The 25,066-nt window shown below is 38.0% G+C and overlaps 1 protein-coding gene across 6 annotated transcripts in view; it reads left to right on the forward strand.

The window, feature by feature from the left end:
- The window catches only part of STRN3 (striatin 3), a 60,167-nt gene continuing 35,101 nt past the window's right edge, over positions 1-25,066 (forward strand). For 3 of the 6 annotated variants that reach the window (XM_085061958.1, XM_085061957.1, XM_085061959.1), the window contains exons 1-4: positions 2-536; positions 18,985-19,088; positions 24,245-24,318; positions 24,949-25,030. In XM_085061958.1, the coding sequence (XP_084918084.1) occupies positions 213-536; positions 18,985-19,088; positions 24,245-24,318; positions 24,949-25,030 (584 nt within the window). In that variant the 5' untranslated portion in view covers positions 2-212. Of the gene's footprint in view, positions 537-18,984; positions 19,089-24,244; positions 24,319-24,948; positions 25,031-25,066 lie in introns of all 6 variants that reach the window. The other 3 variants (XM_085061954.1, XM_085061955.1, XM_085061956.1) reach the window with 2 other exon arrangements.

Raw genomic sequence — 25,066 nt, forward strand, 5'->3', positions numbered from 1 at the left:
CCCGCCCGGCCGGGTGGGAGGGTGGGAGGGCCGCGGGGCTGTAATGGCGGCTGGCGGCGGCTCCGCGCTGCGCTGACACCCGGACCCGCTCGGCGCAGCCCCCCCGCCCGGCCCGCCCCCTCCTCCCCGCCCCAGTCGGCGCCGCTCGCCCCCTCCCCGGCCCCTGCTCCCGGCCCCCGCCGCGGGACGAGGAGGAGGGCTCCCCGCAGACAATGGACGAGCACCCTGGAGCCGGAGGAGGCGGTGGGATGGCGGCCGCCCCGAGACCGCAGCAGCCGCCGCCGCAAGCGGGTGGGAACATGAACCTGCAGTCGGGTGGGGGCTGCGTGGGGGCCGGAGCCGGCGGAGGAGGCGGAGGGCAACAGCCGCAGCCCCAGGGCCCCGCGGCCCCGGCCGGTCAGGAGGCGGCGGGCCCCGCCGAGCTGTCCCGGCCCCAGCACTACACCATCCCGGGGATCCTGCACTACATCCAGCACGAGTGGGCTCGCTTCGAGATGGAGAGGGCGCACTGGGAGGTGGAGCGGGCCGAGCTCCAGGTACGGGGGGCGAGGGCGAGCTGGGACTAGCCCGGGTGGCTCCGGGGCCGGGCCGCACGCGGAGTGCGAGGGCAGCGCTGCCCGGCCGAGCGGGGTCCGCGGGGCCCCCGAGGCCGAGCCGGTCGCCGTGGCCCGGGGACGGTACCGGGGCGAGGTCCGGCGGACGGAGCGGCGGTACCGGCGGAGGCCCGAGCCGGGCTCCCTCCCCGGGGCAGCCATTTTGGTTTGTAGCATGGCGTCCGCCCGGCTCCGGAGCGGCCCCGGGCCCGCAGGCCGCTCGCTGGGAGCCGCGGTGTGGGGCCCGGAGCGGGCCGGGCAAGGGCGGGCGCTGCCGCGGCGCGGGGCTGTGACCCTCCTCCCCCTCCTCCCCGCCGCCGGAGCTGCGCTGCGCCTTGACAGCTGCGCTCCGCTCCCGCAGCACAATGACTCCGGGGCTCCTCGGCCCCGTGCGGGTTGCTGCCAGCAAGAGCCGCCGGGCCTGCGAGGGAGGACTGGCGCCTCCGTGAAGCTCAGCCAGCTCTGGCTTTGGAGGGAAAACAGGGAGTTAGGAGGAGGCTGGAGTGCCCTGCAAGGGCAGGACGAGGAAAAGGAGTTCAGCTAAATCTTAAGTAAAGGACTTAGCCAGGCATGCAGTTTGAAGCAGGTGTTTTTCTTTCGGACTCGTTTCTTTGGAGATTTTGTATCGGAGAAGAGTGGGGAGTCGATAAGTCTGCAGCGTGGTCATTTCAGAACACAAAAAAATACCAGCTGCATTTTGGGAACGGAAATTGGTTAACTTCTCAGGACAGAGAGCAAGTGTTGGGGTTGCAGTGTACATTTCTTGCCACTAATGTTTGCTTCTAGTAACAGAATAACTTTACTAATTTTGCAAGTAAAAATAAAATCAGACATTGAGTATTACAAGTTTGTGAACAGATTACAAAATCCCCTAAATGTGAGGTATCCATGTAGTAGCCTATAGGACAGAAATGTACACAATAACAATGGTAAAAAATGTTAGCAGACTTCTTTGCTTCCAAGGAATTTTTTGGTCATTTTTGTACTGGGTGAATGTTTACAGTCATGAAGTAACATTCCATCAAACTGCACTGCAACAGCAGGCGATTTTTGCAAGGCATTCACTTTCAGATTTCAGAACCAAGAACTGTACCTGAGCCTGGGCAATTCTTTAAGAGCTGCTTTGGCTCTATAATAGGCATGTAATTTGCACTATTTTTGATACAACTATAATTAAGAAAGAATTAAAAAAAACCAAACCCAAAACACCAGGGAAAACAAATGAAGAGGTTTCACTGTTTTCTTACTTACTTCTAGTCTTTCCATTTTAAACCTCGTGGAATGGCTGGATTTAAACTCTGTGGTGGACATCAGTGGGTGTTTTTAGTGGAGAGCAATTGACTGTTTCTTCTGTTTTCTCTAGCGTCTTAGTGATACAGCATTATGTTTATAAATAAGTTGCTTTGTGCTATTCATTACCAAACAAAACCATCTTGAAATATTTATTCTATGTAGGGGCTTGTTAGTTTAAAACGAGATACTGCTGTTCCCTAACGTGAAGAGCAGTTCAGAGACTTGAAAAGTTGTGTCTGACTGATAACATGCTTCTCTGAACTCACATGGCCTCTAGACTCCCTGATGCACTGTAGCCACTCTGCTGCTTTTTTTTGTGGTTGCTGTTTGTTGTCCACGGCCATACTGTTTCACTTGCCTGTTTGTGGAGGTATGGTAGCAGTTCTGACCCTGATTATATATGTGTTGGTTCACATTTGTGTGCATATGTCATGGGCTTGAGACAGCAGAGTTGCCGCATGGTTCCTATACACGAGGGTGTTTTGGGTTGCTTTTTTTTATAACTTCAGAAGCCCAGGATAGAAGAGGGGAAGACATTACCCTTGGATTTTGGGTCTCAGCCTATACAACGGTGAAGACTGGGGAAATGTGTTGAGAATATTTTGTGAAGATAAATGTTTACTAGGCCTTTGGGGTTTTTTGTTGGTTGTGCAACTTAAGATACGAAGTCACAGCATATTCTGTGGCTAATAAAACTATAATAGTTTGGACCCCAAACAACAGTTTTGTGCACTGAGACTAATGAGAGTGTTAATCATATTATGTAATGCTAGGTACAAGTGTGAGTTTTTTGATGATTGAGGCCTCCTGGGTTGAAAGGAAAACAGTAATTCCATAGCACAACAGTAGATAATTTATATGGAAGTGGGTGTTGAATGATTTAGCTGCAACTCTACTGGTGCGGGTAATTTCATTCCTCTTTTTTCTTCATTCTTTCAAGATGGCAGTAAACTCTATAAACATTGTTTCTCAGTGCTGGCAGTTGCAAGTTTTTTATAACTTTGCTCACCATGCTTTATAAAAAGTATGTGGAAAACCAAATGACTTAGCAGTATGTGTGATTTTAGTTACGTGTTCTGAATCCAATAATTTATTATTCTTATCTGTGGTGTGAATTAAAGGGATTCCTGTGTGGTTTATCCACCCACTCCCTTTCTTCACCTTTGTAGTTCAAGTGACTGCAAGAATTGGCCACGTCTACTAGGAGTGCTCTTTGCACAGTGGGGTGGTAGTGAAGGGGGAGAGGATCTGCAGTAACAGTTTATTCTTTCTGGGATCTTGTAATGACTTTTTTTTTGTTCTACCTAGAAGACATATTTTTATAAATAAATTAAAGTGTATGTTACTTCATTGTATAAGCATTTATGCTGTGGCTGTAATGGCTGATAGAGGGTCTCAAGCCTTTTGAATCTGAAGTCTTGTACTGGTAGACTTAAGTCTACATTTGCATCAGACTTTGAATCTAAAATGCTGATAATTTTATGCTGTCTTTTCACCTCAGGTGCATGGCTGTTCTGCTTGTGTGCAAAAGTGAAGCAGCATAATCATTGGACAAATCTGTGTGTGCAAACGAGAGTATCAAGTACAGAAATGTCAAATATCAGGAGTGCAGTACTTGAAACATAGTACACTTCTTTCACTTGTAATATTGGCTGCTGCAGTGACTTGTTAAGTGTTCACTGACTGCTGTGTTGAAAATAAACTGTCTGGCCTTACATAGCATCTTGCACACTTGAAGTGATGGACGTGACCTGTTGACTGTTTGGTGAACTACATGATTTTCACTGTAGCAGTGTAACTTTGATCTGCCAGTCTAATGACCTTGATGTTGGTAGCTGCTATGCTGAGATAAATTGGTCTGTCTTTTCTAAGACATCTATGCATTTTAGAGGAGGTATAGCAAGTCCATATTGAATGTTATGCATTTGTTAGAAATAACTGTTTGTTCAAAGTGGTAAGTGGCTCCATAGTATCCTAAAAGAAAAAGAAACTTGGATGGGAAAACACTGTAGAGATGCACTACAGAAACTCTTAAGGAAGATAAAGTTGTGTCAAAACAGAGTATCAGAGGAAAGCTTGCAACTTGGTGGGAAAAATCGAGAGATCCGCTTTCTTATGGGGCTTACAGGCTGATAATGCGTGTCTGGAATAAAGATCTCAATTGTGCAGTTTTCTGAACTAGATGAAAACCAGATTGAATATTCTCTGATTCTTCAGAATCACACAAGAATATGTTGGGAGAGAATTACCAGTAGATGGTACTTCCAAATGCTTTAATGAATAGGAAGAATAGTTAAGAAACATAAACACTCAGAACAAAATATATGCAATTTTAGTTTAAACATTATACAGCCTCTTAAGTAACTTAAATGTGCATGAAGATTACTATGATTAATACATTTTCTGTCCTATAAAATGACATCTTTGGTGGTGCACAGCTAAACTTCCTAGTTTGTTATTTTACAAATGCTCTTTCCCCCAGATATTTAGAGACACTATGGAAGCATGTTTTCTAACATTTTGTATTCTTTATTTAGGTGTTTAAAAACCCCAAACCACCAAACCCCATAGGTTTCAGTTTTTATTTGTATGCCTCCCCCTTTCCCTGTCTGCTGGGGGTGGCAGAGCAGGCACATTGAAGGAGTTTTGTACAGCACGTTCTTTAAAGAAGAAATGTATCTTCAGATAACATGTAAAAGTGTTATCGTGAACAGAATGAGACCATATTCAGTGTTGTATATACAGTCATGCTGTATTTCAACATTTACAAAGTGTAGAAAGAATCAATTGCTGAAATATTTATCTCTATTTCCTTGGTTTACATTGTTGCAGGTTTGAAGGGGGAGGGGGGTAATGTTGGGAATGTTTCTCTCTTAAACTTGGGGGAACAATTTATTCTTTTCATAACATAGACGTTGCCTTGCTTTTGGCAAGCAAATAGTTTGATGATAGATTGCAAGTGGAAGTGGTTATGGGGATTGTAGAATGGCCATTAGTTTGTTGGAAACAATCTGTGTCTCAACAACTAGGGAGCATGCAGTAAAACTAAGTTCTTTTTAAAAACCCTGACTTTTTAGGAATTAGCAGCATTTTGTGCAGGGCACTACCATAAATGCTGACATCTTCTTGTATCAAAAAGGGTTTGGTTAAGTTCATGTGAAAAAATTTCCTGGGAGTGTCTAAATTCAAAGATACTGTCTTTTTTATGAAGTCACATAACAGTTTGAGCTCGAAGGAACCTTAAAGATCTAGTTCCAACGTCTCTGCCATGGGCAGGAAAATGCTTTGATTTGATTGTTTGACAATGAATTGAATGCTGTTTTGATGCTGTTTCAATACTGTTTCTCTTAAAACACAAACCCTAATGGATATCAGGGGCATTAATTGTGATATAATATGCACGGTTAAGACAGGAAATTCAGATGCTGCTGTTGGGAAATGCACTGTATGTTTTAACTACATGATTATTTAGCTATTGCATTCTAGATAGCTGAAGTTAGAAATATGGTTGATAGACTATTTCACTGAATCTTACAGGTGGATCTCAGTAATTTTTATGAAATTAAGCTTAACTAAATCTAAATCAATCCTTAAAAAGCCCCAAGGGATACTTGATCTGATACTGACTGAAAATAAAATGAAGTAGGTTGTATAAAGTTGATCAGCGTTGTTATCTGTGATACCTGTAAATGCCACAAGGTGTGAGGGTAATACATGCATCTGAACTGGCTGTTTGCGCAAACTGTTAAGGTGCTTACTGTCGTGGGTGCAGAAGTGCTTTGTGGTACAAATAACTAATGTTTATTCACGTAATAAAGTATTTGAATATATAATACCTTTTCCTTATAATGAAGCCTTTTTTCTGTATAAAATAGCATACACATAGGAAGTTAAAACCTAGAAACTTCTGTTCATTAATAATTTTTTCTAAGGTAATGGTGAAAACAGCTACATATTTTGTAGAGTTAAGTCCCTTTTAAGTTTGAAGCACTGAATTGAGAGTTCTGTGTATTTTGGGTGGTGGGCAATTAGACATAATCAAGGGTTTCCCTACTGTGGCTTCCATAAGCAGTTAAGTCAACTGTGTGAACAGGCACATTGCCTCTGGTAGAACTTCAGGTGTCTGTTTACTGAAGGTTGAAAGTCTGTTCTTCTGTGTGTCTGGGTAGATCTTGTCTTTCTTCATAGGTGTCTTGGCAAGACTTTCAAATTAAAATTTGCAGAGATGCTTGCTTTTTGTGTATGGATAACCTCATTCTTCCAATTTTATTTTTGAAACAGTTGATATAGATACTTAACATTTCTGTAAAATTTTCTTGCAGTATTTGTCTTGTGGAGGCAAAACAATAAAAGAGTGCAGGACATGGAATTACATTAAGCTCCATGTAAAAACAGGAACAGGAAATACCTGGATAGCTATGAGGTTTATATATGGGATACTGGTCAGTGTAGTAGTTGTGTCACTTTTTCTGGAATATTGTTTCTCAATAACTCCCTTCCAGCAACACTTGGTGTAAAAGTGTTTTTTACTGTGTAATAATTGCCTTTTCATAAATGATTATTTACAGTAATAATACTCTTACTTAGAATCAGTGCACAGAACTGTTATTTTGTAACAGTTACTCTGGTGAGGTTTCCTTTTAGCCACAGTGTAGAAGTGTGTGGCAGATAAGTTACATAACACTTCCTGGTGAAGAATTACTTCTTTTTTTAAACAGTGGGCACGCATTTTATTTCTTAGTTTCGTTGCAATTACACCTATGCACATTTAAGGGCTCTTTGGGAAATCTCACTTTGGAGAATATTTTGTGAAAGTTGAAGTATCTGTTGGTATAATTATTTATTTCATGCTGAAAGTAGGTTTTGAGGTAGTGGTGGGTGTTCTTGATCCCTCTTGTCATTTAAGAAGTCAGGATAAAGTGATGATGGATTTGTTTTTCCTAACTGATTAATAGACTGGCTAGGCAAGTTGGATCCTCCAGTGATTTGATGTACCTTCAGGACAAATATATGACTTGCAAGAGCTTTGTTTGCCTATCTGATGGTTACTTTTTGTCACTTAGACTGTTCTTGAATTATCCTAAGCCATGCTCACTGGGATACTTAGTTTAATGATATCTTCTGCCTTTATCAATGCAATTCGAACAGGTATTAAGAGCCAATTATGAAGCTGGCTGTTCTTCAGGACCAGTCCTGAAGGTACAGCATGAATTTAAGCAGTCTGTAGGTTTTTCTGACACTATAGTATCATCATTGCATGGAAAAATCCTGCATGTGTTGGCTGTAACATTCTGAAAAAAGTGTGCTTCTCTGAATGATGAGTGAAATAATCTTGAAATAGAGAATGAACTCTAGAAAGTCCAGATGCCTGAAGTTCTTTCTGATTACATATATATATATATATAAATTTAAATGGGTTGGTGTGGCAGGACAGACACCCCCCCCCCCCGACAGTTGGTTGCTGTAAGATTTCTTCCATTTGCTCACCTTGTTTTGTTTTCACCCAAAACAGGGTCACTCCTTAACTGCTACCAAATTTGAGGTTGATTGTCCTGTAATATTCCTCCTAGAAGAAAAAAAACTGAAGAAAGTCCCTTGACTTTATGCCAGTGACCAATATAAGAGGCTGGAGAATGCTTGACTCCAATATTTAACTTAAACTGTGGTGGTTTGCACTGGGGATGAGACCCCAGGGTGCAGGAACAGAATCCTGCAATACACCTTGAGACCCTGCGAAAAGAAAACATCCTGCTTTGGCAAACAGATTTCTCAGAAGAAAGCTCAAGGAGAACATTTAAACATGTTTACAGATTTTATAATACCTATTCTGTTTCATATCTTTAGCAAGATTACTACAGTTGTATTGGTAGAAGGTAGGACTACTGGCTCTGTTAACTCTCTGGTGAAGTGGTGTAAATTAGACAGTGCTGGCAATGTTCTCTGCCAAGAAGCCAGATTAATATTTAGGAGGTGCAAAATGCCTGCTCCTTGTCAACTTTCTGTAATGCCTCACTGAAAACACTCCATTATACACTTTTATTTTAACTGTCTTACTCTTCCTTAACTTTTAATTCCATGAGCTTGATTATATTCGATCCTGTTATTGTCAGTGTTGCCATCGCCTTAATGCAAAGCTCTCTACACTCTGTAAGATTCTATTCTTTTATACATGTATGTATGTATATATGTTTTTTTGTACGTATGGCTTCTTACATTCAAACACTTAATTATTTCTTTCTTTCTATGGTCCTTTAGGAGTGTGTGCTACTAACCTGCAGCTGATGAGCACTGACATGAGTGTTCATCACTGGAACAGCTCAGATCACTGTGTTCACAGTCTGCTCTGGATTATACTTTCCTCTTTATTCCTAAGTAATAAATAGGTGTTCCTGGTTTTGGAAAGGAAGTGTAAATTCTTGAGGATGTTTGCCACACTGCAGTTCCTCCCTTTCCTTTTCAGCTCTACAGTGACTGTAAGAACCTGCCACGCTGCAAAGTATACAACTTCACTTTTATTTATGTGCCCTTGTACTACAAATACTAGTAATAGAGAACAGAATGAGCTTAATATTTTTATTTCTATTTAGTGTTAAGTATCTAATGAGGCTCCAAATGTGGCACTTTGTCAAAAGTAGCTTCATGTTAATGGAATAATGTGCCAATATAGTAGTGCTGACAGTAAAGATATTTTTAATCTTACTACATTCAAATACTGTCTTTTGGTGTGTGTATACATATAATTAGTCTTACTGGTTGTAGTGGTTACTTTATTGGAAAGACATTTCTTTTACTAGCATAATGTATTCCCAAAAATGCCAAGCACTTTAAAAGATTATGTATGAATCTTTTCAGATAGAAATGGTCCAAGTGTGTAACTACTTTTAGGTTTTGTTTCAAAGATGTTATTTGCAAGACTCATACATTTAAGAGAAATGTGGAAAATAGAGATGATAGTGAATGAATGAGCAACTGTAACTGAAGATGAACTTGTGCTGAAGTAGTCATGCTGAGTTGTTTTCTTCCATGACTTCTGTGAATTTCCTGCTAAAAGAAATAAATAAATCCCCTAAATGATCATTGACTTTATAAGTGCTATAAGGGAGCTATAAATACAGAAACTGGGAAGTGATTTCTGTCTTGTGGTCTGTACAGAACTGGCAAAATCAATATTGCAGTATAATGCCGCAATGTTTAGTAATAGTTTTGAAAAGAATGCTGGAAATTTGTCATAGAACCGGTTTGAGGTCTGGAATCAACATCTTAAAGACTGATCCGTTTAGAATTGAGTCTTGGTAAATCAGAAAGCAGTCTAAGAGGTAGCCTTATTAGGTGCCTCACTGGGTTTTAGACTTACTCAGAGGTTTTTTAATTTACAGTAGAAAATGATTTCATTTAAGGGGTGTGACACAGCAGACTGGAACTTCATCTTAAAAAAAAAGTCCCAGTGAAGGTGTGTAAATAGTGTGATAGATACATACGTGAAGTTTGGTAACTGCTTTTTGTTGTTGTTTCTTGTTTTCTTTTTGTGGATATTTCAGGGGGTGTTCTTGTTTTGTTTTGATCATTTGATTTTTGGAGTTTTTTGTTTTTTCTTTTGGTGCAACAGCCAAAGAAATAATCAGGCAAGTATAAAACAATGAAACATTTTTTATACAATGAAAATTTATGAATCCTTTCTACATGGAGACAAAGAAGAAATAGAAATGGATTCACAAGAAGCCATCTCTGTAGTCTAATCTACTGGTATTAAGTTTGTATGTTCTTCCCATGCTTTTTCTTAAGGCATCCAACTTAAGTGAAGAACTGGACCCTTGGAACTGAGGGAACTAAGGGATTTCTTGGTTCTTAATAAGGGATTCTTAAGATTGGCTGTGTTAAATGAGAAGGAAGCCAGGGCTATCTATATTGTAATAGGTGGAATGTAGTCAACAGAGCTAGTGTCTACTAAGCAAAGCAGTGACCTTTTCGTTTAATAACTAAAGCAGAGACCTAAGCAGATTTTTGAAGGCAAGTATCAAAGTAGAGGTAGCTCACTAGTTTGTTGGTGGGTTGTTGAATGTGCCTGTCCAGGGCCAGAAGCTGTTCTTGAAAAACTAAAGTTAGAAGAAAAGAAGAACCCTTACAGTGTAAATTCTAAGACTCAATTGCAAAGTAATCCTGACCTTTCTTTAAGAATTTCCCTTACCAGTGTTCTGGTTCCACTGCACTTCAGTCTGTGTTTTGCAGTCAGTTAGTGCTGTAAGTAAGGATCATTCTGTACCAATATCTGAAAATTGCAAATCTATCTTGTGTACCCTTATTATCTGTGTTTCAGTAATATGGAGAGAAGATAAAAGCACATTAAAGGGTTCCTTTTGAATCTCTGATTATTGTGGCATTCATTAGTTTTTCTGAAGAGAAGGTACTGCTCACTAGCTTTGCATCTCGTGAGCAGTTCAGACTGGAATAATGTATAAGATGTTTCAAAATAGAAATTTTACATAGGAAATGCTGTATACAGTCTTGTTAGTTGAGGGAGGGAATACTTAAAGTTGGTAGCTGATATTTTTGGCTGATATTTTTGTCATTGGTGTTGAAGTTGTGTTGTGGGCTTTTTCCAGCACAGACATTTGGAAAATACCATGACTTAATAGACTTAAAAAGTGTAAAACTTGAATAATTTCTTAGCAAACAATAGTCCAATAAGAATTTCTTTTCATCTATGAAAAATATTTTAATTTTTGGCTACATCTTGCAATCTGGAGAGGTGCCAGTTGACTGGAAGCTGGCTAACGCCCCAGTTTTCAAGACGGATGACCCTGGTTGCAACAGGAGTGTCAGTCTCACTTCAGTAACTGGTAAAATTATGGAGAAGATTGTAATGGGAGCCACTGAAAAACACCTGAAAGACAATGCAGTGGTCACAGCCAGCACAGCTTCATGAGAAGAAAGCCCTGCATATCAAACCTGATTTGCTTTTATGACCAGGTAACCCACCTAGTTGAACCCTAGGGCAGCCAGCTGATGTAATCTTTTTGGATTTCAGTTAAGTTTTTAGTACCATCTCTCACAGTGTCCTTCAGGACAAAATGTCCAGCACACAGCTGGATAAACACATCATGAGATGGATGATCACCTAACATCTTGTATTAACCTTTTTCTGTAAAACGCATATGAACACTTAAATTGTTATTTTATTTATTGGAAAAACTGATGTGAGACAAATTAAAATTCCATAGGAAATCTGTCCAGAAAATAGAGTTAGGATTATTAGTTTTACTTTGTGACTTGATCTTCAAGAAGTTCTTTGAGGAAGGAATATATATGATCAGTCTGGATTGTAAAGAGAATTAGTTTAATTTGTGTTTGTTTGCAGAGCTTTCTTAAATTATTATTAGGAACGACTGCCTGAAAGTCATTGGAGGTTGTTTTCAAACACATTTTGTGGATTATTCAGCGTGCTTAAGAAATCCAGTTGAAATATGGTATTCAGACACTTAATTGGATAGATTGGAAAGACTGTAATTCCTCAGTAGAATTATATGGATACTGGTGAAGAAAATAATCAGTGGAGATAAAAATGAGTGAGCATTTTTTGAGGTCAAAATGAGCATTTGTGTCTAGTTAGGTGATGTCCAGCTCCAAGCATTCCTGTTAACTGTCAGTTGAATAAAGAAATAATGTCTGTCAGATAAGATTTGCTGGATCTTGGGTCTGATGTCTGATTGTGGAGAGGAGAGCTGGTGTATAGGGACAGTGACCCATATTCTGACATTGTGGCATGGAGCATTTTGGTAGTTCTTTTACAGTATGTTGATGATAATGACCAGATCATTTTCACTTTTCCTGAAGTTAATGTAATAGTTGAGTATTACAGAATGGAGTATTCTTTCAGGAAGATGAAAGTTCTTTTACTCACTTCTAGGCAGGAGCTTACCTTTCTGAAGGAGCGTCTCTGAGACTGAAACTGAAAAGGAAAGCTAATTTATAAATTTAACTGTGCTCAGTGTTTGGTAAGTTTTTAACTGAAACAATTTTAGAAGCCTGTTCTTGCATGAAGAGCACATAACTACTAGAGTGGTCAATGAATAATAAACTCCTAAGGCAGTTACATTTGTTATTAAAAAAAAAAAAAGGTTTTCTAGTTTCCAGTTTTTACACCTGTGCATTTTAGTTTTTGAACATCCTACCAGAGTGTGAATCCATTGCTTTTACTGCCTTCAACTTTTTTTGGACATAGTCTCTCTTCAGCCCCGCCCTGCACTGGCTTTTCTGTACTGAATACGAGTTTATGGACAGGCCCTTGGTTTACTTTGTTTACAAACCATGATGTTTAGAGGGTTATTAGACTTTGAAAACACTATTATTAATTGTGTGAGTTCTGTTACTATTCTGTTCCTAAACACCATGTTGGTTAAGAGAGTGGCTATAAAAATCCTAGGAAAAAAAAATTCCACGAAAAAATGCTAAGGAAGAGTGACAGAATGAAGGCAGTTGTATGCTGAATCTAAGTTGTAACCTAGGAATTTGACCCTAGCACAGAAAAGGATGGAATTGAAGGCTGGATTTTCTGCAAGTTGGTCAAAGAACCTGATTAAACTTGACAGTACTTGGCCCTGTAGTGAAGAGGCAAACTATTGAATGTAAGTGATGTGGTGGTAGTTGGAAAGAGGAAGGACAGATTAAGGAAAGGAGAAAGTTTTGCAAGCCTGGTCTTTCCCATACGCATTGCTGGACGGACGGGGACTTATGGATGAGGAAATCCTCTTATATGTCAGTTGTGTCATTAACCTCTGTAGAGCTAGCTGAGTTTCTTGTTTCTACTGCTCTTGTCCAATAGTTGATCAAGCATGTCACTTTTCTAGTGGTTAGGATTTGCTTTTAAAAAGCTATCAGAAAGTGATCACTTGAGTCTTTGAAAAAAATATAAATTGGGGAACAAGAAATGATGATGAGCTAAAATGGAAAAGATCTGTAAAAATGTAACCTTTGGGAAACATCTCAGTAGCTTTACTACTGTAAGTGTAGTAGTTAACTATCCTGGTATTTAGCTAACTGTTCATAAGGTTGTGCCCAAAATTACCTTCTTTACTTGCAAATGTTATTCAAATGTATACTGGTATTAACAAGTTGTTGAGATCTTTTTTTTTCCATATCTTTAACCTGAGCTTACTTTATGAAGTAAAGATTTTCTGTTAAGATATGAGGTGGTGTCTATTTCTGGTTGGGTTTTTTTGTTTTGTCTTTCAATTACTTTTTATTCTACAGGATCTTTAAAAGTAATATGCCTTTGAAACACATATGATCCTGATGTTACCAGTGACATGTCATACTGCACAACTTACTAGAGAGAGAATCTCAAGATTTTAGTTTACAAAATAATGACTTACTTTATTTATATGTATGTTTATTTATAGTAGTCGAAGTTTCTTCTTCTAGTCCTCAGTTGACAGTTTAAGGATTAGTTGTAATCACAATAAAGATATAAATGTAATCAGATCTGTAAGAATGCACTAAAAATCATGCTTTTAGATGTTCTGAAGGAAATGAATTTTCAGACTATATTTGTTGAAAACTGAGGGTGAAGACTTCTCTTATGTTGTTTCCCTTCTGTGAATGGGAATGTTAATGGAGCATTAATAGCTGCACAGGTGTGTTCACTCTTAAATGACTGTTAGGAGTCAAATCTTCCACTTTCCTGGTATTTTTCAGTTTTCCAAAAGAGTGTTCTACTTCACCTTCAGCATAATAAACACCTAAAAATCAAGATTAGGTTAATATTATGGTGTGATAAAATGTTCCTGTTGTGCACTGAGTAGTTTCAGTGTTTGCACTTCTTCCAAAATTGCTACAGGCCTTTCCTGCCTTCGTTCTAGAAGTCTGAATGGACTTTAGAAAAACAAAACACAGGCATTGCATTGTAGCTGGCATTGCTTTACATGTAGTTGAATTTTTTCCAAATGAACTTTTAGAGACTAAGAAGATAACAGTACTTACAACTGAAATGGAAAGAGATGATTTTTTGAGTGTAGTCCTGTATTGGTGAACTCATTAGAATTTGTTTGTTTAAATTGTACGGGAAAGTGTTAGTGTTTCACCAGTGGAAGATAAGGCTTTTCATCAGTCCACCATGCTTTACCAGCCAGGTTTCTTTCATGCCTATTCCCTTTTAATATGTTTTACTAGGTTTGAGATGCTGAACAAATATTTCTAATACTGCATGTCAGGATTTATTAATAAAATAAGACTATGAAATCCTATATGGATATCCTAATTATTATATAGACTTTAGGTTACATATGCAATTTTACCTGGCCAAAATGCTGCAATGGCTTACCTCCTTTTTCCTCAAGGGCTAAGAGAAATATGTTTGATCAATATGAAGATTGTCAGGCTTTTCTGGGCAGTTAAAGCAATAAAGTGCAATTTTAATGTGAATGCTGCCATAGGTGGTGCTGTATGAAATGTAGAGAATAATTCTGAATAATTCTTTCAAAATAAGGGGGAAAAATCCTCATTTTCTTCTCAGGAAGCTTTTTCTTTGATTTTTGATATATGAGTTTCTATATGAAATAGAGTATTTTTAATAGTTTAAAGTTATGTGCAAGTAATTTACTAAACTACTTAAAATCTTCTGTTACACTTGAATAAAACAGAATAATTGCATACTTGGAATATGGAGTATCAGTGTAATAAGTGATTTTAATTATTCCTATCATTTCAGGGAAAGTTAAGTTTCTTGTTTGAGATCTTAGAGTATGGGTGAAAGACTGTTGACTGTTTTGAGTATGGTCAGACTTCCTATTCAAAAGATAAAACCACTTTCAATTGCAAAATGCATGTATGTCTGAAATGCAACATGCTATTAAAACAATACTAAGTTTACAAAGTCTAGAATATTAGATGTTAGAATTTTTATTTGTTCCTTTCTTTATGTGCATTCTGTAGATTTTTAACCCCAGACAATTCTTTGTCGTGGGATCCATACTGTTCAAGTAGCTATTCAGTAATTCTTTTTATCCTTGAATTCTATCTTGCCTAGTTTCAGGCATTATTTAATGCATCCTTGCACAAATACAAAGTATCTGTCACTCTTAACTACTTCTCAGAGCTCCCTGAATTCACTTTCGTAATAAAGCTGAGCAAGTTGGTGTAGTGGTACTCTTACTTGCAGCTGAGGGCCAAGGTGTAGAGGGAACCGAGAATTATTAAATGTCAATTTTGTAGAAACATAGTGGATCTCGGGGATTTGTGAAAATACTGAAAAGATGAAAATTTACAGTCTGGTAGAAGAGAAGGTACATGCTCTGAAAATGAAAGCCTATGCTTTGAAGAATCGGAAGCACAGTCCTTATCCCTGTTGAAAAACATTCTAACAGAATCTGTGCACAACTAAATTTGGATTATTGGCTGGAATTTTTTAAGCCATGAATGGCCATATTTTTGATTACAGACCTATTACATGTTTTATAAAAGAATGCGGTTTTTTCCCCCTTGAGAAATGTTACTAATGCATTTTTTAAAGTGCATTTTGATGGAATTTTCAATTTAGAAGAGTTAAGACTTGTATTGTATTTGACTTTCTTAGTCTCTCTGCTCATGTGTTTGAAGCTCTTGTGCCCTGGACATTCATGTTATGATATCATGATCAGTTTATGCTGATCTAATAAGACCATGTTGTTACTGAAAGGGGCTGTTATTTCAGTATCCTGTTTGCATCCCTTGTGCCAGCCTGAGTTACTCTTGTGGCTATACAGACAGAGTAGGATCAGGAAACTGACGTAATTCAGAACCAAGTAAAAAAAAAAAAAATAGGATTATTTCCTTGGTAGACTTGATGTGTGTCAGCACAGTAGAAGGAACAGAAATATGAGAAGGATTGCTCCTGTTGTTATCAACCTGGGGACTTAAAACTTGGTGTAAGGCAGTGGAAAGAATTCTGTTGTAACCGGGGAGAGTGGAGTGTGGGCTGGAAAGGTGAGTACGAGATTGTTGTTTCCCTCTTTTTTCCCAGTGCTAGACAATCTTAAATCATCAGTATATTTAAAAATGGTATCAAATCTATCTCTTCTGAGAACTGTTTCAAAGGAAATGAATATGTAAGGATTGTCAAAGTTGTATTATGTAGAGGTAATGTTTTAAGTGTTTGTTTATGGAACCTAGGTTCAGCACCCCTGAGAGTGATCTGTTTACTTTGTGTTTTTATCGACTCTGAGATTTACTGCTTTTTAAAAATAGGGCTCATGGTCATGCAGTACATCAGGGGATAGTTTTGACACTTGTCCTTTCTTAGTTCAAGACTGAAGGAAACAAGCTGATTAGTTTATACAGCAAATTTTTGGTGATCTGATTCTTGGTTTTGTATTGAAGGTCTTGATGACTAAGATTCTTCAAGTCTAAATTAATTTCCTGTGTTTCTAAAGATTGAGCTCTTAACTTCTGCAGAGATAACTTCTGTGATGTTTTACCCATGTGATGGTTACAATGAGAAAATACTATTAAATCCCAGACTCAGTCAAACATGTATAGAAGCAATTACACAAATCAATTTTAAAAGAAGTCTGCTAATATTGACAAAAATGCCAGAGTCTCAACTACAAAGTGTGTTCTTGTGTGGTAACCTTTCTATTTACCTTACTGGACCCTGTAAAAGTTTTTATAAATACTGTTTTATATAAAAGGGAGTTGTTTGTCTTTTTATGTAAGGCAATTTTTTTTAATTTGATTTTTTTAATTTTATTTTTATACAGTTTTATTTCTGTAGTATAATAATTCTCAAGATCAGGTAGCTTGTTAAATTGTCTGGTTGAAAAGTATGAGATCTAGTCAATACCTTTTGAATATGGGGACTTGATTCTGCTTGGCCAAGTATCCAGAAGAATTTCCATAAGGAAGAAGTTTGGCTGTGAGCATTTAGGAAGCAGATGCCTTCCTCTGTGTAGGTTACAATTACATTGTTTTCCTCTCTGAGGTTGAAATAACAGTTGCAGCTGGCAACTAAGCTTTGTCAAATAGTTACCATAGGCCAGTGCAAGAAAAGTGGTGAGAGGGGAGAAGACCATCACTTACAGAAGACCTTGATTTTGCAAAGAATTGAGAACTGCTTTCAAGTCAAAGGGCATAAGAGCTTTCATAACCTTCATTAAATACCAACGTATTTAGTTCTGAGTTTGTTTTTGTAGATAGAGTCTGTGGGCAGCAGTAACTTCCAGATATTTGAAGTATGTTGTTATGCATATGTGCAGGTAACATTTTTTTTTAAACCTTCATTTGTAATTATTTCATGTGTACTGTGGCATTTGTGGAACAACTGTGCATTGACTAGTGAAAATTAGGTTAGTATGTTAGGGTTGTGAAATTGGTCAGTTGCTGACTTGGGTACTAGAGGAGCTCAAATTATGTGTAATTGTAGTTTTCTGCAGAAGGCTGTTAACTTTCTCTTTTATTAGAGTCAGTTTTGGAGTGTTTTTTAGACTCTAGCATAATTGCAGTTGAGTGTAGTTGGGTTTGCTGTTTCTGGATTTTGTTCTCTACCTTTTATCTTGAAGTGTCTGTGCAATCAGTACAAAGTCTGTTTGGGTATGTTTGGCTTTTTTTGGTGTGGAGTTGGTGTTGTTTCCTCCCCACCCCTCAGCCCTTCCTCCCTTACCATATGCTGATTCCTTACTGTTTCTCACCAAGTGACAGTTGTTAGTTGAGTGTGCTTTCATGACAGACTGTTAATGGAAATACTCATAACTGCCTTGTTCTAACTAGGATTTTAATTGATTTAATCAGTAGATAACTTATGCAAGGTAAAGGAACATGTTTTAATTTGGCTCACCATTGAGCACAAGGCCAGAGTGGCTAAAATCATGGCTGCTGCATGATGTCTCACTTGGTGCTATCACTTGGGCCGAGAAAGGAGTGATGCAAGAATGCTCTCCCCTTGGTTAGACTGTTTCGGGCTGTAACCACTGGGTGATGAAAATGTCCAACCACTCCCTTTAAAAAAATCTTCAAGGATAGATTAGGTGCCGATTGTAGCACTTCCTCCCTCCCCTGCATACCTCCTTTAGTAATGAAGTTGCGTTGTTGCTCTTCAGATCAGTAGAGCAATGTGGTCTCTACTTTACTCATTCTGTTTTAAATCCCTCTTCTAAGAAATTTTATATTGAATTTAGTACTTAATTACCTATTCAATTACTTCAGTCAACTTAAAGTCATTGGGTGGATAAATGAGTTGGTCTAATGATATTCCTGTAAAGGTGGCCAATCCACTCATGTCATTAACCATTTAAATTTTGTCTTCACATCTGCAAATTCCCTTGTCTTCCCTAGAATTTTGGCTTGCAAATGTCAAAACACAAGTCCTTTCACTTTGTAGTGAAGAGACTACTTTTTTCCTCAACAAACTTACTACCTTCATTTTTCAACTATAATTTTTTTGCTCTAGTTGAGATGGTTTATATGTTCTGTTGAATTTATTATCTACTAGGTTAGTAGGCACATAGGAATCTTCCTTGCTTCTTTTTAAATTCGGTGGGTAGTATGATTGATGCCTTAAAAAAAAAGTGTTATTTTTCTCCATGTAGAACAGCACACTAAACCCAGTTCTCCCTTGATATTCTAACACTCAGCTGTTTTCAGTAGTAAGTAAAATGTGAATCCATAAAATAGTTGTTGCCTGTATAATGGACTTGTAAATTCTGTATTTGAATTTATGTAATAATTTCTTAATCTGTTCAGTATGGTGCCATTAAAGGCTGAATTGCTAATTGCAGTGTACTTAATTTACTACGCCTTTGGGTTTGGAAGAAAATGTGTAATAGAACTTATGCTAACAACGCTGTAAGGACAAAACTATGTGCATATATTAAAATGTTTCATATGATTGCTGTTTGTGCCTTCTTGGAGAGGTACTATACAGACTTTTAATACCTGTTCATCTTGAACAGAAAATAATAATCAGTGTCTAGAGCAGAAACACTTTTGTTGTTACTGACTTGCTGAAATAATGTGAAACAGTTTTTTTCTTTCTTGCTTTTTCTTTTTTTTTCTTCTGAGGCAGACTCCGTTGCTGTATTTTGGTTACAGAATGGAATAAAATATGTTTTTCCTTTTTTGTGTGTGTTTTCAGGCTCGGATAGCGTTTTTACAAGGGGAAAGAAAGGGTCAAGAAAATTTGAAGAAAGATTTAGTGAGAAGAATAAAAATGTTAGAATATGCATTAAAACAAGAAAGGTAGGTACACGCATAGTCTGTTTTTTTTTTTTTTCTGAACTGGAAAACTTAGTAGACTAAGAGGAATTCCCTCACATTAAGTGAACTGTCTTTATTAGATGATTCTGTGTTACTTTATGTAAAATGTCTTTAAGGTTGGTTGTCTTCACGTTGTGTTTTCTGACAATCCTTAGTGTCTTCCACACTAAAAAGTTGCATAATTTTCAAAATATTTGGACTCGTGTCTTAAATAGATAAAGTGGTCAGTTTCCCTTTTCTGGGTTAGAGTTACGGTATACTGTGTGAGAATGAACATACCCGAAGGATTCATACCTTTATCTGTGCTTTTAGCTGCATTAAACTTGAAAGGGTGAAAAATACTGCTCTCTTGATCCCTTTCAACCATATTGTATGTGTCACATGATGAAAATGATATTTTGTGACAGAACAAAATCCTTTAAAAATTGTTCTTGCATTTTGAATTTTTTTTTTAATGTGGTAGATGTTTGCATATTTAGCCTAAGTGCATTTTCTGTAGCATTAATTTACTGCTTTAAAAAATTAAAACTCTGTGCAGTCTGTACAGGCTAATGTCCTTCAAACCTACATGTTCTTTTATTGCCTGGTTATTTCATTTAACCAAAATTGGTACTTAATTTTGCAAAATCACTTGGGAAACACTTGGGAAATAATCTTGTCATGTGCCTATACTTTCAATAGTGGACTCAGTTCTTATTTTTAATTTTATCTTGCTCTTAAAAGGTAGCTGAGTCCAATAGTGAAACATCTTGACAACCAGGCAACAAAATATGTAGTCTTTACTTGTTCATTTTGATTGGGGGGAACATGCCTTCCAGACTAAACTTAAATTTTGTAGCAAAATGTTGTGAAGCTTCACCTGGATATTTTAAAGTTAGTTGTCCAAATGTAAGTATGTCTAAATCTATTTTACATTATGAATCAGTATTATGAGCAAGAGACTAGTAGAAAAATAAGTTTCTGTTGTTTCCATATTAAAACCTAATGTTTTGGCAAGATAGCTTCATTCTACTGTGTGAAGTGTCCAGTAGAGGTGCTTCAGAAAACAGTGTGTATTCACACCGAAAGAAAGCCTTATCACCACATCATGTTTTCTGGTGAAGTGATAGGCAGAAAGGATCTATTACCTCATTCAGACCAGTGTTTTTAATGGAAAATGACTGAAGGTTTCCAGCCAGTGTAAAACTAAAAGTTACATTGTCATATCCTATAGGTAATGTATAAGTCACTCTGCATTCAAGGCAGATGAAATGTATGCAGGATCTTGGGGTGTAAAGAACATTGAGCATAGGAAAGGAATAATATGCTGTTATGGCACATGGAGGTGTCTTGCATGTAAGTAACTTTCTGAAGTTGAAGGAAAAGATTTTGCTTATTTTGGCAGTAATGAACTGTGTACTGCACAGAGACTTTTAGCAAATGTACATCGTAAAGCTGTGAGAATTGCCTGGTTACTGAGATAAATCAGAGGCACTTAATTTCAGCTGGGGTGTGAAGGCATCCTGTAACAGGATGCACAATTTGAAGCTGAATGGCATTGGTGAAACCTCATTCCTTTCCTGTAGTGAAGCTGCCTTTATAGACTTTCCACGAAATTCTAAAATTAATCTAATGGGCAAAAAAACTTGTAAACATGTACACCAGAAGAATAACAGCAGGAATATACTGTTAGCTTTAGTTCTTCTGGCTAGTGGGTGCAATCCAACACTGCATAGTTTTCAAGAGGAGGATTCTGGCTTAAGTTCCAGACATAATTCTCATGAAGATTGCTAGAAGTGGGAACTGAAACTTGAGTTGGCTGGTGAATGTGTGGGAGCAATGAGGAAGCTACAAATGCCCCGTAGTTTGAGGGGATCTAGCTGTGAAAGTATGATGGATTAAGTAATTGAAAATTAGCAGGTACTGACTTGCCAGTGAGAATGATACTGTGTTGGTTTCTTGCTTGTAGCACTCAGTGCTCAGGATGATACATCTTATTTTTTTGCCTTTTTTGCTCTTGGTGAGCAATCAGAACTAATGACAATACACCAGCTCCAAAGCAAAATAAATTCGGAGAATTTCAGGCGTGAAGGTTGTTGGCAGCAAATTTCAGTGTTGCACCAGATTCCCCCCACCCTCTTTCTCCTTTTCTTGTTGCTAATTCCCTGTTGCCATCAAAAAGTTTCATGAAGTGAAATGCCAATTTGAAGGAGTCAGGAATAAACTCATTCAGACAACTGTTGTGATTTCTCAGAAATAGGTTATGAAGCAGAACATCAGTGTGTAAGACTAAATAAAATGCAGTTGTTGTTAAAAAGTTGTTTGATATCTCTAGTGCTTATCTCTAAGTATGTGTGATAATGTTTTAGACAAGTAAAATGTTAATATTTTAGTGTCCTTAAATGCTTTGATAGTTCTGTATCATTTTTTCAGTAATAAAATTAGGTCCTATGCAGATACATGCATGGAGGTTTTTTGTTTGTATCTAGCATGTAGATACACATTCTTTTATGGTGCTTTGCTTGGGGTCTTTTACCCTCCCCAGATGGACAGTACTTTATAGGGCATATAAATCATATTATGTATTTGTAAAGCCCCAGACTTGCTTGATGAGTTTCTTTAAGGGGTTTAGTTTTTGTTTTTATACTCTGAGGCAGGTGCATGGGAAAATACGACAATGTTCTCAGGAGATTAAACAACAAACTTTTACTGGCAAAATTTAGAAAAAAAAGGGCAAATTTTAAACCAAACATTCAATCGAAAGCAAGCATTTCACAAGGCATTGACTTAGCAAACTCTAACCCATCCAATTTTAAGTTAACTGGACGCACTTCAGTTGTCTTGAGTGATTACTTTCTCCAGTCTTTCACTATACTTTTCCTGTCTGGAAAGCTCAGTGGAACATTGCCCGATTAAAATGTGGCTCAAAGCTTTGTCTCTCTGTTTAAAGAGAGCACCTGCGGTAGACAGTAGTGCATGGATGAACTGTGAACATATGCATAAATAGTTGAAAGATATGATTCTACTTAGTTGGCAGTCAGATTCAGGTCACACAAAAGTCTTCAGCAGCTTTACAATTTTTGTTACAATGTGATTGCCATGAAATGAGGGATTTTTATCTTACTAAAAAGGGTCAATAGTGCCATCTACTGACAGATTGTTAATGAGACTTCCTAATTGCAATTTTAGCAGAAATTTGTGTAATCTGGAAGAAAATCTTTGCCGTCAAATATGTCAGGCACCATTTGAGATGTACCTGTTCCTTCAGTTTGAAAATACTTGCAATAGTGACTCAGGCATTTGAGAAGTTTTTTTTGAAATCCTTGATTTTGTCCAGCATGTGTTCCATTATGTGTTTCTACTTGGGAAGTTGCATATTCAAAAATAGTTGTTACCTTGGGTCAAATGTTTCATTTAGAATAATAGGCAACTGCATTTCTTAGAGTCTTCTTTAAAATATGTCTGGTAATGTTTTTACAGAGATTTTTCACCTTGGCTCTACTGCAGAACACTAAGAGTTCTTAACCTTGAGATTTTGAGTATTTTTGCAAAGGATCTATGAGGCAAAAGTCAAACTGTGAAAGATCAATGGTAAAGTTTGAGAGTTCCAGGATACAGGCATAGGTAGTTCAGATGAGATTCGTGGTTATAAAGGGAGCTGAAGACATTTTGATAGGCAGCTTGCGTAGAGAATAAGATTTTGAAGGCTCATGCATACTTTCATGGAAATATTATCACCAAGACCAATTTTTTAGAAAGTGATAGTGTTTTGCCAGTCCGTGAGGGTGATGGAATGGACACAGACACCAGTGGAAAGTATGCTATTGTTTTGCTATTACTATTGAGGCAACACAGAAGAGGATACATTTGATAAAGCAGTAACATTATTACTCATTCAGCTTTAGCAACAGGCAAAAATAAGCAAGGTAATATGTGTAATGATTACTGTACAAGAGAAGGAGAATAGTGATTGAGAAAGATACATCACCAGTTGCCTAAATACTTCATCATTCAGAGTCTGCAATTGCTGGGGAGCCCTGTTTCACAGTGAGGACCTGGAGAACCCTTCCCAGTAATTGGGAAAATCCTACACGGTGTGTCCACTCGTAGGTGAGGTCTCAGGTTCGCCAGGGGTCCAGCTTTTGTAGGCCCAAATCCACAATGCCAAATGACTTGTTTAAGTTTTTGTGCAAAAAAACATCTGGTTCTGATGGCCCACTTCCCAGCTGGCCAGGGCCAGAGCCCAGGCCATGGCTGGGAGGGTTTTTGCCTGAAATAGTCCACTAACAAGCCTCTGGGGATATTGGTTCAGAAGATTTCTCCTACTAACAAGCCTTTAGGGATATTAGTTGGGAGAATCTCTTAATTTATCTTACACAAGGTTATATAGACATCTCTATAATAGCTGGCTTGGCATTAAAAGCAACTAATATAAATGTTTTGATCATCTATTTTTAACTAAAGAATCTTGATGGTATTAATTGCATCATGCTGAAGATTCATCTTGTAAGTCAACTCAGGCTTAGGCTTGCTGTTTGGGTTTTAGCAATATCAGATGGAGGAGAAGAGATCAGAAGATGGGAAGGACTGAGGCACATTTGCATAGGTGGACTAAGTAGGAATTGGAAGCTAAGCCTTCAGTCAATGAGGAGGAGAAAATCCATAAGAGAATACAGGTGATGAGAGAAACTACCACTCTAATATGGTTCTTCAGAGGGATACATGTCTTAAGCAAAGAGAGCAAGAGACAAATGGAAGTGGAAATTGAAAGTGGCAGATAGGCAGGAATCCCAAAAAAGAGGTTCGTTCATTGTAGTGTGATTGGCTACCTGTGACAGTAGTACAACTGGAAAAATTCCTGCTAAGTTCTTGAACCTGCTGGTATTTGAAAGGGTCTCTTACTAGCTGATAGACAGGAAAAAACCCCGCATTCTTGGGGAGCATACAAAACTTGATAATTGTGGATAATTGTCAAAATGCTATGTCAAAACTGTGTTCTTGAAAGACTAGGAATGGTTTGATGCAATAATTATCACAACAGTTTTAGTTGGATTAATTGTACTGTGTTGGTATGGTCGCTTTAAATGGAAACAGTAGAATGTTTTGAGTTGATCAAAGTCTTGTATGCTAATTTGATAAACATCTGCATACTTTTTCAGGGCAAAATATCATAAATTAAAATATGGCACAGAATTGAACCAAGGTGACTTGAAAATGCCAACTTTTGAATCAGGTAACTTCTTTACAATAGATTTTGTCTGTTCAATTTATTGCAGCTTTCAGTCTTCTCCCCACCCCCCTCTTAGGTGTGTTATAGGGAAGATATCAAGTAAAGTTTTGGCATGGGGTAAATATTTTTTAATCTGTAAATCAAAATTAATTGACCTTTTCTTTTGTGAAGGCACTCTGAATGTTTTTGTCTTAAATCAAAGAAAAAACTCCAAAAGAAAAAAATAGGCTATCCTTATTGCTTTTCTGGAGTGCATCTGACTTTGCAGTTGTTAATGTCAAGCTGATAATACCAGTTTTGCTCTTCAAAGTATAGCAGATGGAAGAAAGCATTTCTCCTAACAATGCAGGGCTGTTTAATAAGTAGAATTGTGTTTGGCTTCTTTTGAAATGTTTGTCTTTGGGAAGTCTTTGGTCCTGTATTTGTATAGTGTGCCTTAAAATTGTGGTCTACAGATTTATATGCCACCCTCCCTTTTTTTCCCTTTCTGTTTTACAAGTGCCACATTTTGGGGTATTTTTATACCCAGTTGAAACTAGGGATCATGATGCGTATTTCTGGCTTGATGGGAATTTTTGTTTGTGTCTGAAAGCAGTGTAATTTAGATGTTAACTATGACACTGTGTCTTTCAGAAGATACCAAAGATACAGAGGTTCCTGCAGTACCTCAAAATAGCCAATTGACCTGGAAGCAAGGCAGACAGTTACTGCGACAGTAAGTAGCATTGTTGGATATTGGTGTATTCATACT

The sequence above is a fragment of the Lichenostomus cassidix genome, chromosome 5 (genome assembly GCF_008360975.1).
Source record: "Lichenostomus cassidix isolate B80296 chromosome 5, HeHo_3.0, whole genome shotgun sequence".
NCBI lineage: Eukaryota > Metazoa > Chordata > Aves > Passeriformes > Meliphagidae > Lichenostomus > Lichenostomus cassidix.